Here is a 17,256-nt window from a genome sequence, read left to right as displayed (position 1 = left end):
CGCAAGCTTAGAGAGCACCCAAAGAGCATCTTGCAGGTCGTGCTGTGTGTGACCCGTGTCATTCATCATTTCCATTTTCCATTGGGTGTTGACAAATGGTAGGATGAGGGTGCAGGGTTCTGAGTTGATGTCTCAGCGCACACTTTATCTGGTTTTTAGGAGGTCTTCCTCAAGTTAAAAAACGAAACAGTTCAGGCAAATTAGTCATAAAAAACGCATTTGTGTGCGCTAGAATTTTGGTATCTCATTGGGGGAGACGAATGACAGAATCACGACTTTGATGGCGCCTAAAAAGAAGGTTTAGAAGGCCAAAGAAAGTCCCAGTGGCGCCCCAAAAGAATGTTAAGTCACGGATAAAATAGCGCCTCTAAATAACATTTTAATGATGGATTAAGTACCGGCAAAAGAAGCTTAGGGAGCTTGAGGATTTCCATTTATATTGGGCGCACTTATCTAGCTTTTCCCCTCCCCAACAAACGATGAATCATGGCCTTAAATACCTTTAAGTATACGAATTTCCCTGCATTTATTTCATTTCCAATTCGTTTCTCTTTCGTGGCAGTACGACAACGTTAATTCGTGCCTCCATGTGCTGCGCGGACAGTCCGTTGGTGGATTGGACAATATCACAACGAATGACATCTGTGCCGGCCGCCTGAAGGCTGTCCTTGCACTGTTCTTTGCTCTGAGCCGCTTCAAGCAGCAGGCCAAGCAAACCAAATCGATTGGCGTCGGTTGTGGTGGCAGCAGCAACAACAGTGGAGGTAGCAGTGGCACCTCCAATACGGCACTGTCTGGTGGCTCAGTACTGGGCATTGGCTTGGGCGGAAGTCTGAGAGCCCCAGGATCAGCGGGCACACTGCTACACGACAAGAATCAACAGGAGCAGCAGAAACAACAACTGCAGCAGCAGCAGCAGCAGCAGCAAACACCTCAACAATTGGCTCAATCTTTGGAAAACGGCAATGAAATGGTGAATCGGTGAGTGCAAAGCAATTTTGAATAATTTATTTAATTGAATTTGGTAGGTGTTATACATTTAAATCGTGCATAAATGCAAATTAAAATTGAATTTGATTAATTTTCTGAAACGGCTCTACAGCGCCACTGTCGCTTTTGTATGGAACTATTGCATTCTTCACCAAAAAATGCATGCACTGTGGCGCCACCTGGCTCCTTTTTGTTGCAAAATGCTCCAAAATGTGGCGTGCTAAACGGTTTCAAATGGAACCACACGAGTTTCATGACTACGAGCTTATGTCAGATATAAATGCTTTCCTGTTAACAAAAAGTACATATGTTAGCCAACAGCCGAACAGTACGTTAACGAGAACGACTGTAAATGAAAACAGCTGTTAGACCTGATGTTGAAGTAAATCATAAGAAAAACAAAAAATTCGTACAATCATTTTGACTCTAATAACGTTTTGGTACTTCCATGAGGGAATTGCTTTGGCGTCTAAGAAAAACTCTAAGTTTTGATAAAAACGCCAGAATTCGGTGCTCAAAATAGCTCTCGGTCTTTAAACTTTCCCAGACTCTTAATTAATTTTCTAGAATTATGTATGTATGTTTCCATATTATTGTTAAAATTTCTTCTGTTGCTCTAAGATGCACCTTTTTCTGTGACTACAAGCACATGGTGAACAAATCCCTGATTAACTCCACATAATGCCAGTTGACTTACAAAGTAAAACTCCACGGAAAATGGAGTCAACCCCCGAAAAATGGGCATCTGCCGCCTTACTGTTCTTTCCATCATTATTTAAAACTCTGAGCGAGCGCTTGTCAGAAATCCATCCAAAGAAACTCCAGCCTCCTGCTTTTGCACCACTCCCAAGGATATGCCATATCCAATGTCAGAGATTTCCTATGAATTTAGCTTAGACGCGCTAGAAGGTTTCCGGCTACGATTCGTTCATTTTTTTTTGGCTTTCCGTTTGCTCTTTTTCTCCCCACAAAAAAGGGAAATTCCTGGCAAGTTTAATATGATTTATTGGTTTGTTTGCCGGAAATTACAGGCAGTTCTCCGACTCTTTTCCTCACTCACACCTACGGCAACAGATGTCATCATCATCTACGAAAAAATGTAAAAGAAAATGTCAGAGGGGGGAAAGCAAACAAAAATTGACATACTACAAAGTTAAAGTGAGGAAAAATCTCTGCTGCCTTCGAGGGGGAGAACGAAAAGTGCTTGAGTTTCTTTTGAGAAATTCAAAAACCTTGAAGACGGCCCAAAATTAGAAAACTTTATTTGCAAGGCAGAGCAAATGTCTGGAGGGGTTTTCTGGTCTGTGTGTGTTTGCAAGCAACCCCGAGGGAAATCCTTGGAGTTGCAGACAGGAAGCGGAAGCTTTTGTGTGGCTCATGCCTTCTGCCCATACCGCTCTCCTTTATGAAGCCGGGGAAGACCCGTCAGCGTCGTTTAACTCGTGTTCATGGCGGCAGCCTTTCCCTCTTTTTTCCTCTCTGCAATCTTTTGGATATCTTTCGTTGGATACCTCCCCATGCCGCTTCTCTGTATCTGTTTCCATGGCAATGTGTTGATGACTTTCACTGACTATGAAATTTAAATGCGTAACGGAAATGTTTTTACCATTTGCACGAGGAACAAAAACACTGAGAGGAAAATGTGCAGCACAGGCAAGGGGCTAAGAAGGGTAAACTTGCAGAAAATATGTGATATGGCAAATTTTTAGTGGGTTTTCTTGAAATACTCTGAGCATTTGTTTCGCTGAAAATATTAAAATAAATCTTCCTACGGGGAGATACTCCTTTTGTAAGCCACTGAGCATCAGGAAATATTATAATATAGTCGTAATACGACCTTATAAACCAATTAAAACCACAGAATATAATGTTTTCGATTAGTTCCCATTGAAATTCGGTGATTCTCCCTATCATTCCAAGAGTATAAAACTCAAATGAACCTTAAATAAATCCCTAATAAGCCAATAAGCCTTTAAGAAGGCATTCCCTCTACCCTCTCAGTGTTTATTTTACCCATTTAGGCACCCCTTTTGCGACCCCAGTGCACCGGGCGCTATGGAAATTTTTGGTCGAGCAGACGCATAAATAACACGGGATTTTTACAACCGTCCTTGGGCCTACTTCATCGTGGGGCAGACATGCAGACCACGGCCATGCAATTCCAAGTTCATTTAAAGTTGCGCCATAAAACTTTCACTAGGGGAAAGCAGACCAGGACTACAGCAGGGGAGGACTACAGCACGAGGGTACACCATTACCCACACCGAACCGAACTGAGCCTCTCCTCTACACTCCTCTCCAGAGGGCGCATTGCTTATATTGTCTGCGGTCTGGCGACCTAGACCTAGCCATCGTCAGGGGGCGAGCTAGGAAACCCTCCCGATAATGTCGCCAAAAGCAACCCCCAAATGGGGCAGGGCGCAGTTTTTTCCCCAATGCAATATTCAAAAGCATTTTAAACGACAAAAGCAGCTGCTACTTGGATTTCCTCACCAATTTAATGGCAATTCGCAAGTTTTATTCGTTTAAAGTCGAGATTCGTTTTCGTTTCGAGACTGAGACTGAGGCTGAGGCAGCAACAACAACCTGCTACATGTTGCACTGACGCACATAATTAAAGGAAAAGAAACGATTTTACAGGGCAGCAGCTGATGACGATGCCAGAGATGCCATTTATAACTCTGCAAATTGCTTCAGCAGACACATTGCCACGAGTATTTGCTGCAATATGTTGCCTGCTGCCCCGAAAATGTATTTATAACCCAAGTGGAAAGCTTAGCCTGCCCTTCCCTTCTTCCTTCGAAGGGGCATGGCACATTCCCATGCAACAGACTGTTTGTGGGGGGCCACTCACCCACCCTTTTGGTTTTGGGGGTTGGCCAAATCCTGCGTCTACGTGCGTATGTTCCTTGGGGGTTTCCTCTCTCTAATTTGACTGCATTTATGCGTGACCATGAAGCAGGAGAAACAGCAGGAACAAATCCCAGCCATGAACTGTGGCTAAAACTCTTACGCTGGCTGTTACACTGGAAGAATTTAAAGAGAGTTACAAAGGTGTCACATAATCGGAGGAGCTTACAAAATTTGATAGGAAGAATCTTGAATGGTAAATAAAAGACCTTCTTTAGGTAGATCTTCTAAGAGAAGAGGCAAACGGGACGGAAAAGTATTCTTCTTACACGGCGGCTTGCTATCTTGGCCTAGAGAGATTGTAGAGGTAGTCGGTACATATATTGGATCTAAGGAACAAATTGTTACGGGTCAGAAAACCAACCAGGACAGGTGTCCACCCAAGAGGCAGTAATACCAAAGAGTACCCATTAGATTTCCCTTTTTCTACAGACATTAAATTTCTGCACTAAATTCAAAGTAAATCACACAGCATACTAGAAGAGTGCCCACATAAACCCCTCAGTGTAACTCCAATCTCCATTAAAATGCAATCCCCCGTTAAATCTATGGCTACTCTGCTACACACTCCACTCCCATACACCACTCTTCCACAATTGACAAGTTGTCAAGTCCTTGCTGGCCAATACGCTTCTGCATGCATCGTTTGTCCTTAACTCCTCTTGGCTCTCGGTTCGGTTCAGCCTTTATTCCGGCTTAACTTTTGTTGTCCTGCGGGCTGCTTGGTTTTTTCCACATGGTCTGTCTTTTGTGTGTGTCTGTCCTCTGTTGTGTGTTGAATTTATAATTCCATTTGTGGTTTTAATTTGCTAAATGTGAAATTAATTTTATTCAATTTCGTTTTGGGCCCTGCAGATATTTAGATTTAAATTGAAGGGGAAATGCTGGACGATTGAGGATTGAAGGGCAGGACAGTCAAATCATTTGGCAGAGTTGCCACAGGGGCTAGTAAGTAAGAGCTGTAGAGTTTCCAGAGTCTAAAGAGAAGCTCCGCTTTGATGGTACAACTCTTTAGGAATAGAATTTTCTGCACCTTTTGCTGTTACTGACTCAGAATTTGTTTAAAAAATTATTTACTACAAAGTTAAAGCTAAAGAATCTGCGATGCTGCGAAATAGAGTTGCCAGATACCCTTAAAAAATCCTCTGGCAGTCTGGCTGCTCTTTCCGCAGGCAACCCTGCTATCTGCTGAAAATTTCATGAAAACAAAGCAGTCCTGTACATTATCTGTCATCTGGACTTACTTTGCTTTATGTTTGTAGCTCAGTTCTAGTTGGGTCGGCTTTGAAATAGGTTCCTTCACTAGCAGCAGGAGACAAAAAAATAATTTTTTTCCAAAACCCAAAAAAAAAATCAAACGGGGAAAGCACAAAAAATAATCAAATACATATTTGTGTATATTTTCAAAATTTCGTTTTGACCTTCGGCACAACCCAAGAAAACGGTAAAAGCAAAACGCAAAATTAAAGAAAATTATTAGCCCGAAATAATTGTGAAAAATTCGCAGACTGCAGCATGTCGGACGAGGAGGTGGTGGCACTGGTGATTGACAATGGTTCGGGTATGTGCAAGGCTGGTTTCGCTGGCGACGATGCACCACGTGCCGTGTTCCCATCGATTGTTGGTCGTCCGCGCCATCAGGGCGTAATGGTGGGCATGGGACAGAAGGATTCGTATGTTGGCGATGAGGCACAGAGCAAGCGTGGCATACTCACACTCAAGTATCCCATTGAGCATGGCATCGTGACCAATTGGGATGACATGGAGAAGATTTGGCATCACACGTTCTACAATGAGCTGCGTGTGGCGCCCGAGGAGCATCCCGTGCTGCTCACAGAAGCTCCCTTGAACCCGAAAGCAAATCGCGAGAAGATGACCCAAATTATGTTTGAAACATTCAACACTCCAGCCATGTATGTGGCCATACAGGCAGTGCTGTCGCTGTATGCCTCAGGACGCACCACTGGCATCGTGCTGGACTCTGGGGATGGTGTGTCCCATACCGTTCCCATCTACGAGGGTTATGCCCTACCCCATGCCATCCTGCGTTTGGATCTGGCTGGACGTGATCTCACCGAATACCTCATGAAGATCCTGACCGAACGTGGCTACTCTTTCACGACCACCGCAGAGCGTGAAATAGTGCGCGACATTAAGGAGAAACTTTGCTACATTGCGCTGGACTTTGAGCAGGAGCTGGCCACGGCTGCCTCCAGTTCATCGCTGGAGAAATCTTACGAACTGCCCGATGGACAGGTGATTACCATTGGCAACGAACGTTTCCGCTGTGCCGAGACGCTCTATCAGCCCTCGTTCCTGGGCATGGAGGCGTGCGGTGTACACGAGACGACCTACAACTCAATCATGAAATGCGATGTGGACATACGCAAGGATCTGTATGGGAATATTGTGCTGTCTGGTGGCACCACCATGTATCCGGGCATAGCTGATCGCATGCAAAAGGAGATTACTGCACTGGCTCCGTCGACAATGAAAATTAAGATAATTTCACCGCCCGAGCGCAAATATTCCGTGTGGATTGGTGGCTCCATACTGGCCTCGCTCTCCACCTTTCAGCAGATGTGGATCTCAAAGCTGGAGTACGATGAATCTGGGCCATCCATTGTGCATCGCAAGTGCTTCTAAAAATATGCAAAACTACATCAAAAATCTACACTTGACACATGGAAAGACATTTTACATATGACACACATCAAATCATGATTAAATTTCGGCATAACGTTACACATACCAGAGACATGTACAAAAATAAAATGAAATAATAAATAAGATTGTTGGGGTAAATATTCTGAGATATTCTTAGAAATAGATTTTATTTTGCTGCGGATTTAAATCCTGTTCAGAGAGCCACACACTAATGTCTCTGGTGGCACGAAAATTGCCACAATTGTACAAATGTTCGTTCTCCAAGCGTAATAGATTCCACAGAAAACGTAGAAAAATGTCACAAAGTGCACCAAAAGTCTTGCAGTTGTAGGGTGTTACGTAGGTCTCGATCACCAAATACAGTTCGAGCAGCCAAAAGGAGCGCAGGAGGAGCTCAGCAATGATGATGAAGTAGTAGAAGCTCTGGAAGGGAAAATAAAATGCAGATGTTGAGGGGTTCGAAGAGCTCTGCTAAATATCTCCTTTACCTTTCTATAAACAAGCTTCTCGCGCAGACAATTGAGTTTCGCATTAAATAAACCAAAATCATTGCGCAAGTCCCAAAACGATTGATAAATGGTACAGCAAAGGGCACTCAAAATGTAGCCATAGGTCCAGGGATTATGGAAAAAGCTCTGATACTTGGCTAGGGAAAAGTTTATGGATTTTAAATATGTTTAAAATATATTTTAGAATATTTATTTACCATTTGTTTCCATTTGTATGGTGGAAAAGACAACCATAACTATGGATAGACTATACTTGAGTGCATTTAAGCCATACCAATAGGATTTCGAAGTGCTTTCCATATATCTTCTGAAACATTGACACATGCGTAGCCAGGCGGGAAGTATTCGCAGTATTGCCACACCATAATCAGGCTCAAACTCGAAAGGATTACCCACTCCCCCATAGTAACGAATGACGAAACGACACAGCATATAATGATCCACCAGGCAAAGGGTCAGCGAAGTGATTTGTTCAGACAACCAAAAGTCTGCAAAGGTCACATAGAGAAAAGGAGCAGCCAGAATTCGGATCAAACGCGAAAGCAGCCACATTCTCGCAGAATATTCCAAAATAGGAAAGGGATTTAGGACAACAGCAATTACAACTGCCAGGAGGATCAATGGAAAGTAAAAAGGCTTCTCCACCTGCAGCATATCATGATGCAGAAATGCCAATGCGCAGAGCATCCAACCATAAGACAAAGTGCTGGCAATTTGCAGCACAGCTGAGGATGTCAAGTAATGTCTGGGATTTAGCTCAAAAATCAAAACATAATTGATGCCAACACGTTGCCAAATAAAGAGGTTAGCACCCACCAAAAAGTAATAGCAAATGAAGAGAAAGGGTCCACGATAGAGATGAACAAAAAGCACACGAAATGTGTCATCCAAGTCCAAGAAAATATCTGCGAAAACATAGAAAAATAGTTAAATATTCCAGTAAAGTGTTGGCCAACCCACATGATATGCCCGCCATCAAAGCAGCCACAAAAAACAAACCCAAGAAGAGACCAGCGAAGAAAACTCTGAAAGGATTTGGTGGGTGACCCAAAGGTGGAACTCTCAACTTTGTCATGGCCTTGGAACGATCTCCTTGGGTCAAGTACTGCGTGAACAGCTCCTCCACTTCTTCAATGATATTTTTCAAATCCTTCTTGTACGTGAATGGGGACCGCTCCACCACAGTCTTGTACCACATTTGACCCTCCGAGGAGCTGAAATTTTTGTCGTACTTCTTGCAAATCTTGCGAAAGGCTGTTTGATTGAGTGTTTGATAATTTTGCAGCAGAATTAAACTCAAGTAGAACTCGCTGTAGGCATTGCGCAGCTGTCGTATGGTTTGTGGCTGCTGTTGTGGGAACATGGTTGGATAACGCAGATGGAATTGCCTAACACCACTTCCAGCAGCACCACCCATCTCGCGAAACTCCACCAGACTGGCCTTGAAGGACTCTTGCTTGCGGTGCGATGCTGCGAGTTTTTCCTCAAAGAAAAGTTGAACTTTAACCATCTCGGTAGCGCAGGCGGTAAAAAATTCTTTCTTGACCTCCTCGTAGTATTCATGGATCAAAATCAAAGGATAATCGTGGCTATCTGGGGCTTCATCGATGCCCATTTTGATTTTTTCTTTGAGAAGCTAAAAAATAAACATTTTTAGCATGAGATGTGCGTGGAGGTCCTTCCCTTTCTACCTCATAATTAACGTATTGCTCGCGCCACTCATTGACCAAATGACGCTCCAAAGTCTGACCAAATTTCATTAGCAAAGTTTTTTATTTACTGCAAAAGTCAAAGAATGACAAAATTTTAAAAGTATTTCTTATCAAGCTTGGAACAGGCTTGATCTTTGGTTTGTGTCTGTGATGATGGTCTGCCGGAAGAACGATGATCCGATTCATCCATCATGCGCTCGAGTAGCAGTTCCTCCGTGGGATTCAGTGTGGTTAGGAATATGTCACGTGTGGCACGGAATTTTCCACAATTATTCAAGTGTTCGTTTTCCAAACGCAACAAATTCCACACAAAGCGCCGAGTTATTTCGCAAAAGATTATCAAGGATTTGCAATTGTAAATGGTCAAGACATCAAAATAGATGAAAACTATTTCTAGAATCCAAACGAAACGAAGCAGCGAGTTTTCTAGGATGGCAAAATAATAAAACCACTGGGGAAACATTTAGGAGAATTGAAGAAGGAAAATTAAAGTCAGGAAAACTCTTGGAAGTCGCAGTTCCTACCTTTGGATAGACCAGATTCTCACGCAAAAATAAATTCTCCCATTTCCAAATCTTGAACAAACCAAAGTCTTTCAGTAGATCCCAAGACAAACAGTAAACACTCGTTAAAAGGGCTGTAAAAAGGTACAGCCAGGTCCAGGGATTCTCAAACATGTAATTATATTTGTCTATGGGGAAAATGGAGGTTTAAAAAAGTAAAATTTACAGGAAAAATTTGAAGGAAAGCCACTCACAATTTGTCTCCATTTGTATGGTGGAAAAGATGACAACCAAAATCGAGAGACTGTACTTGACGGCATTCATCAGATATTGCTTGGACTTGGAGCCGCTGTCCCTGTAGCGTCTGAGGCATTGGGCCAAGCGGAACCAAGCCGGCAGGCAGCGTATCAGCGCCACGCCATAGTCGGGCTCAAAGCCGTAGCTATTCTCCTGCTTGTTGTAGTAACGAATGTAGAAACGAAATAAATAATAATGATCCACAAAGCACTGGACCATTGAAGTCATTTGATCGCCCATCCAAAAGTCGGCGAAACCCACGTAGAAAAATGGAGCAGCCATAACCCTGCCAAAGAGTTTCATCAACCAAACGCGAAAGGGATAATTCAGGAGTCGAATGGGATTGAGAAACAGCACGGCAATGACGGTCATGTAGATCAAGGGAAGAATGTAGTATTCCTTGATGCCAAATTCATCGTTGTACAAGTAAGCCAGTACAACGATGGTGAAGAGATAGCCACAGAAGCTGCCTATCTCCAGGGCACCCAGGAAGCCCATATGATTGCGATGTTCCACCTCAAAGATGAGCACATGATTGATGCCAACTTTTTGCCAAATGCCGACATTTAAGGCCAAGTAAATGCCATAAGCAATGAGCATCAGGGGGCCACGTAAGAGGCTGACAAACATGAATTTAAAGTCGGGCTTCAAATCCAAAGTAAACCCTGGAAAAACAGAGGAAAAGTAGGGTCAAATAAGGCAACTTCTATGGTCTCTCCGTGCACACTCACATGAAATCACACTCATGACTGTGCCCACAATAAATAGCCCTAAAAATAAACCCGATAAGAACACTCGCGTCGAGGAAGTCTTTTCGCCCAATGGCGGCACCCTGAGCTTTGCCATGGCCTTGGATCTATCGCCATTTGTCAGATATTCCGTATAGAGATCCTCCACGGCTTTTAACATTGTCACCAGCTCCGTGGGCTTGGCATATTCGGCATTCAGGGCGTGTCCTTTGAACCAGTACATGCCTGCGTTGGACTTGATGTACTTGTCATACTTTTTGCATATCTTACGGAAGGCCGTGTGATTAAGTGTTTGATAATTCTGAAGCATAATCAAACTCAAGTAGAACTCCGAGCTGGCTAAACGCAGTTTTCGCTGCGACAGTGGCTTGCGATGCTCCTCATCCTCCAAGTGCATTTTGCTCTTGGCATGCCCCAGGGGATCACGATGACGATCGGACACCAAAAACTGATACTTGAGTGTGGCCAGTTTGCGGCGTGCCTCGGATAACTTTTGCTGGAAGAACTGATTGACGCGATTCAGCTCCTCCAGGCAGGTGGAGAAAAAGAGAGTCTCAAAGTCCTTGTAATAAAGTTCCAGCTCCAATTTGGAGACAGACTTGGGATCTGGTGCATTGTCTGTGGCGCGGCGTATCATTGCCTTGAGATCCTTAAGTGGAAATGTTGTGTTTGATGGGGTGAAATGAGTGGAAATGTATATAAAATTCTTCTTACCACATAATTCATGTACTGCTGACGCCATTCAGTGGTCAAAAGGCTCTCAAATGTTTTCCCAAACTTCATTGTGATTTTTGTAAACTATTTCCTTTGATACAAAGTTTTCATAGGAAATGAAAAGTATAGCAGCGAAGTTTTAGCTGTCAGAAAATAGTTGTATGTGCTGCTATGAATGACTCGTCAAACCACTGATAAATAGAGAGTTTACTCCCCGTAATGTTTCCCTTTTTAAGGCTGCCTTTACAGGCAGTCTTTTCTAGTCATTTCGCCTTATTTTAGGGCTACTTTTACTCATCAAATGCCTGCCTCAATTATCATCATTACTCACTGGCACTGCTTACGCCCATATTTTCTATAAATCAAACAAAAATTGGCTGTGGCAACCACTCGCCCCTCGAAAATCCCCCACAACCGATGGTTCATCCCTTTTGCACAAAATCTCGCTCCCACAAGGTACAGCGCTAAAGCTCTCATCCTGAAAATGTGAGGCTTTCATATCGCTCTCTAAAGACTGCTTAACTCTACAGGATGAGCTCTCTTTCCTACCTTTTTTCTCTGAAGGATGAGCCACTGTTTGCCATTGTACCGGCGGACAGACGCACAAATTTTGACATGCGTTTCCCTTTCTCCATGTTCAGGCCACCATTTGACATTTTTCGTTCTTTGTTTTGGAACGAACGCTGTCCGCAAAAACTCGACAGAGTCTGCCACCCACCTCTACCGCTGGCTTTGTCCTGTTGCAGGCTTTAATATATTCCTGTTCCTCTTCCTTTTCCCCCCCGTCAGTTTTCCGCTTGCGTTTCAAGTGGACATCATTTTGAAGTCGACTGCTTTTCAGTGTATTATTAAAAATCCACTCGGAGGGTTGTTTCGCTGTGGGACCAACTCTTTAAGCTTTCGGTGGCGCCTCAAATCAACACCCACAATTCGATTCGTTGTAGCCGACCCCCCAGCCATTAGTCATAAGAAAAGAAAATTGGGGAGCAGCAAAAATGTCGTCTACAGGCATTCGATGGATGGGAAGCAAACCAAACCCCAGGATATTCTCACCCACCTCAATCGTCATCATCAAAGCAGGCATTCAAACTGCCAGCCAGGCAGCCCTGCCCCTCTCTTTCCCTCTCTCTGTGTCTGCCCCACAATGTGAAAAATGTGAAACAATTGCAACGATGATTACTTTTTCCAACAGTTTTCCCACATCCCTCAAACAGGAGGGTTTCTCCCCCTCTAGCAACAGTTTTCCTCCCGCTCTTGTTGCTGTTGTTGTTTGGTCGTAAAGGAAAATTGAATTGCCAGGCGGTGGGTGAGGGGCGTTCCATGAAGTTTGTCTTGCCCTCAAGGGACTCTTTTTGCCAATCCCCCCGCCACTGGCAAAGGGAGAACCGCAAATGAGAGACAGATGAAAAACAGGTGAAGCCCATAATTATATGCTAAATACTTGGAGTAATTAACTCCCTGGGGAAAACATTAACTATTTGAAGTACTTGATTAACGTCGATGGCAGATGCTGACGCAGCGCTCTATAAATTCTGGAAGCCAGCGCATAGAAGCTGAAAATTCTCCAACTAAAGCGGAAAGTGGAAAGCAAAAAGTGGCAACATGTGCAAAATATTCCCCTAAAGCTCCACCCACCCAATTCATCCATCAGTCAGTCAGTCAGTCAGCTTGTCAAAGTCTCCTTTAAGCAGAGAAAAACGAAAACTTAGCTGCCATGTCAGCAATGTTAGCTTTATTTTTTACGGGATAGCCTGTAAATGTAGGGAGAGTTTAGGGGTAGATTAGGCCCAGGAAATCAAGATGTACTTTGCATTATGGAAACATGATTTAAATGTGGGGAAAGAGATTACACTGTGGAGTGTTTTTACTATTTTTTTATAGGGATACATACAATTTTATTTTGATATAAAGTGCCAAAAATGAATGCACCACAAAACGCGTTCAAATAATTTTTTTTAATGGTTTTTAGATCATGACTATTTTATAACATTTTTAAAATAATTGTAAACGATTTTTAAAGGTAATGACTTACAGTTATTTCAATATCTGTAACTGCAAATTTATATTCCCTTTTTCGTTGGGGAACTCGTTGAAGAAACTTAATCCTATATATTTCCTTAAGAATCTCTTAATTATCAGCATTATTTTAGGATCTAAATATATTTGAAGGCTCTTCAATAATACCATGGCTAGATGTATGTATTTTTAAATTCTCTACCATATCCCATATTAGGTACTGGGTATTTCCATGCTCCAAACGCTTGACTTTCCTTTGCCCTAATGTCCGTTTTTTGTGCGGTTTCTCCACGCTGGACAACAATAACCAGCAGGCAAATAAAAATATTTGCATAGACAAACCGTTGAACAATTGAATAGACGACGGGAAAGTGAACACTGCTGTTGCTGCGGATGGGAGGACACTCGTCCTGTGGTTGGGCGCAGAGTCTAGGGGATCCGAGAGGATATATAAAATGAAAAGTAAACATTGCAATGTCCGCCGTTTTTTTTTCTTCTTTGCCATTGAAATGATAAAGTGTCAGGGCCATTCCGCTGCAGGAGGAGTTGGACTTCCCCAATGAAAGGAAAGGAGTTGGACTGGACTTGGCTACTGAACGAGGAGCAAGAGAGGGCACTGGACTTCCTCTCTGAACACGAAAGGCAATAAAATGCATGCTTAGTGTTTTTGCAACATGACGGGGGGACTGGCCTTAATGGCATTAGTATGGGGCTCCACATTGGTGGGTGGAATTGCAGTCTGGAGCTCCCATCTGCCAGCTGGCATCCCGCATATTCGTATGTTTTGTGTGGCAACTCGAGCGAAAGCCTTTTCATGGTTTTTGGATTTGTCTAAACAAAGATTTATTGGTTCTAGTTTTACTTTTTGGGTTTTATTTGGGAAGGGGGAAAGACTGTTTCAGGTTGTTTATTCTTTTCGCTTTTAACTGATTGTTGTGAGAGAAAGCGGCAGAGAGAAAGTGTTTGGGGAACGGTAATGGAAGTATTCTTTGTTGGCACTTTGTTAGGTAAAAGTTAGTAAAAGGGGAAAAATAACTAAGGATAAGCTTGACCGAAAGGTTAAGAAAAAATTTGCCAATGTTTTTAATTTATGATCTTAATATTAACATAAATCCCCATAAATCTCTTTCTATAATCCATCACATTCTGTTGTGATTTAATTTAATTTAATCTCCCATGAATCACATTAATTAACATTAATATGCTAAGGCGCCACTCAATCACATTTCATATCATTCAAAACATCTAGCTTTATAGTCGTGACATTAACATGAACACTAATTACACTCCAAACAATAAATAAACAACAAAATCTTATCATTTGTAAAAGTTGTTTTTGGGTAAAATATTTCAAACTAGACTTTGCACCTTTTTCCCATTTAATCGCTCCACTAGCAACTTTCATTGCCGCCCACTAGAAAAGAAAATCCACAATCCTAGACACACCCAAACTCTAATGCCAGCACTTTCAATCCACAACTCGTTTCGGCCAGGCCGTTCAATCATTTTGGCCATTTGGCAATGAATTCGGGGCGATACATCGCACATGCTGGTAATTGCAATCATCTTTCGACACGCTGCACAACATGGCTAGCCCGTGCATTGCCAACAAACTTCAGGTTCAACTTAGAAAAAAAACCATCGATTTTTAAGAGCTTTTGGCAGGCAGAAGTTTTTATTCCCTTACTGGAGACGTTTCATATAACTCGATTTATAGAAAAAACCATAACGATAGCTTATATTGTATATTTATTCCTTTTGGATGAAACCGACTCAAATTATTGTGAACATATGTAGATCCTTAATCCATTTCCAGTACTTCATTAAATATTCTTATTCTCTGACCATAATATTCATACCCTCTTCAAAGTAAAGAGTATCAAACCCCACAAGAAACTACGCCTTAAACTTCATTGGAACAAGTCGGGCTGTGGAGTTTCAGAGTGTGCCTGATCGGCTTAGTGTCAAAACGAGTTTTCCCCCCAATTGAAATTAAGCTCAATGATCAAACAATTTTACTCGACTACTTTGAACCTTCGGCTCGCTCGTATTGCTCGTATCTTTTCTTTTCCCTCTACTTTGCGACATTTTATGTGACACGAAATAATTGCTTACTTTGTTAAATTGCTGTACGATTTGTTTGCCAGACAATAACTTTGTCCCCACATCCCCCCTGACTTTAATTGGTCTTGTTTGTAGTTGTCTTGACCCCACTAGGAGGAGCCGGGCGCTTGGCTTGGATCCAACTGGTGTCTGTTGAGAGATAAATATTTATATATTAACTTCACTAAATTAACAGTTTGTTAACCCTAAATAGTAACCAAATTCATGCCTTAATCCTTCAATAAACTGGATTTTTTCTGTTAAATAATTAATTAATTTAATTGATTTAGTTTAGCATCCATAAAATTATAATTTTAAGGGTAAAGTAAAGAAGACAGGGTACAAAATCTTCCGTAGTCTGTTTCTTCTTTTCAGCAACATAAGTTTTCCAGCAACATGCGGCAGCAGCACACGCAAAAATGAGTACATCATGGTAAATTAGAATTGGGGTAGATTTCTAGGTTGAATTTAACGTGACGGCTTGCCGGTTGTTCATGCCTCATGTTGTAAAACACGTTTTCGAGCAGCATGCTGCAGCAACATTCAAGCCCGCATTAATTTTTGTAAATCACACAAATTTGAAAAAAACAAAGCAGCGTCAACCAGGGTGACCCATTCAAGGTTTATTTTATACTTTTCAGGATATTCTGACTACGTATTCTGACTTCTGAACTCAATCATTGTGTATTTTCGATGCAGCGGTTAATAATGGTATATTTAATGAATTTCATCCGTCTTTTAAATTCCACTTTTAAGGTATGTTCAATAATATAGGGTATCCAAACTTCCATACGCATGTATTTCAAATATCCCTCGAGGAGTTTATCTCTTCTCCCTAAGGATTTTTCTCTCCCTTCTGCAACATTGAGTCTTTACTCCTTCCTCACTTACGTATTTTCCCGTTGGCAACATAATTTGTATGGGCCAGCAACATGCAGCGAAAAGTAAGAAACATGCTGCGAAGAGTGAGAGACATGCTGCGAAAATTGAGCAGCACTGTTCCCCAACATTTGGCAGCGTTCACGGCGTCGCGCGCGCGTTTTACCGGCGATTTTTACTATGGTTTTGTTTGTTTTCATCGGGAAATACGTAAAAGACGCGTAAATAAATGGCGGCAAACCTAAAACGTGTGTGAACAAGATTGATTAACGAGTGGAAACATCATCAAAAAAATATGGATTGATGAGAAATTGTCCAAAATTTTGGATTAATGAGAAATGACCAAAGAAAAATTGGATTTATTTAAAATCTTAAAATCTAAAAGTGCCAACAAATAATAAGTGAATGTGCCAAGTGATAACAGATATTTTTGAAGAATTTACTTGGAATATAAAGTCTAAAAGTTTGTGCCCCAATCTGTTGCATACTTAATGGTCTTTAAAGTTCTGATTATAATCATCACAGAGGGTACGGTGCCCGAAATTTCAGGGTATAATTAACGCCTTATCGCATTGCACACAAATTAAAAAGGCTTAAAGGCAGACGCGGTCCGGACACAGGGCCCAAGCTGTGGCGAAAAAAAACCAGACAACGTATTCTCCATGGAAAACGATCCTAGAGATAAAAGTCGTGTTATTTATGTATAGTATGCCCCCCATCCTCAAAAAAAAAAACTGCATTCATGCCGGCGTTTGGGGACCCAAAGTTTTTGTTTGAATGAAAAAAGTTGACTGAAAGTTCTGGCTGCTACATTGTTTGAAATGAGAATTTTCTTAATTTGTGTGGTTAGTGAAAGTGTGGGAGAAAGTGGATGTGCATGATGCATTTTTAAAGATTAAATTAGAATTTGTGCATTACATTGTTTGTCATTTTCAAGGGATTTATGAGAATTTTGCCATACATTTTACTTGATTTCAAGAGGATAGAATTTAGATAGAATTTATGGATAAGTTGTGATGCATTTTTCTTAATTTTTTATTAGGTTTGTGAGATCTCTGTGTTTTTCCATGTGAATTATGCGAAGCCTTACCACGTTGATATTTACGTACTCATAAATTTCCTTTAAATTTCCCTTCAATTGTCTCCTTAATTTGCCCCTCTAGACATCTTTCCAATCTCTAATCGAAATCATTCATCCCAAAAACCA

At 41.8% G+C, this 17,256-nt stretch overlaps 3 protein-coding genes across 12 annotated transcripts in view; 2 read left to right on the top strand and 1 right to left on the bottom strand.

Annotated features, from left to right (window-relative positions):
- The window catches only part of LOC117901252 (protein sickie), a 203,087-nt gene that overhangs the window by 106,941 nt on the left and 78,890 nt on the right, over positions 1–17,256 (top strand). For all 10 annotated transcript variants that reach the window (XM_034811942.1, XM_034811940.1, XM_034811936.1 and 7 more), the window contains one exon: positions 563–981. In XM_034811942.1, coding sequence (XP_034667833.1) covers positions 563–981 — 419 coding nt within the window. The remainder of the gene's footprint in view (positions 1–562; positions 982–17,256) is intronic.
- LOC117901257 (actin-42A-like) lies at positions 5,217–6,551 on the top strand. The gene is made up of 2 exons (XM_034811950.1): positions 5,217–5,344; positions 5,408–6,551. The coding sequence occupies exon 2, from the start codon at positions 5,416–5,418 to the stop codon at positions 6,544–6,546; it is 1,131 nt and encodes a 376-aa protein (XP_034667841.1). The 5' UTR covers positions 5,217–5,344; positions 5,408–5,415; the 3' UTR covers positions 6,547–6,551.
- LOC117901254 (xenotropic and polytropic retrovirus receptor 1 homolog) lies at positions 8,866–11,150 on the bottom strand. Its single transcript, XM_034811947.1, has 5 exons — positions 11,052–11,150; positions 10,320–10,986; positions 9,546–10,253; positions 9,313–9,479; positions 8,866–9,239 (listed from the first exon to the last, which is right to left on the bottom strand). Exons 1-5 carry the CDS (start codon positions 11,118–11,120, stop codon positions 8,883–8,885), a joined length of 1,968 nt encoding a protein of 655 aa, XP_034667838.1. The 5' UTR covers positions 11,121–11,150; the 3' UTR covers positions 8,866–8,882.

The sequence above is a fragment of the Drosophila subobscura genome, chromosome U, assembly GCF_008121235.1.
Source record: "Drosophila subobscura isolate 14011-0131.10 chromosome U, UCBerk_Dsub_1.0, whole genome shotgun sequence".
In the NCBI taxonomy this organism is placed as follows: Eukaryota; Metazoa; Arthropoda; class Insecta; order Diptera; family Drosophilidae; genus Drosophila; species Drosophila subobscura.
The sequence above is the reverse complement of the archived record's forward strand: the minus strand, read 5'-3'. Positions and strand labels throughout refer to the sequence as shown.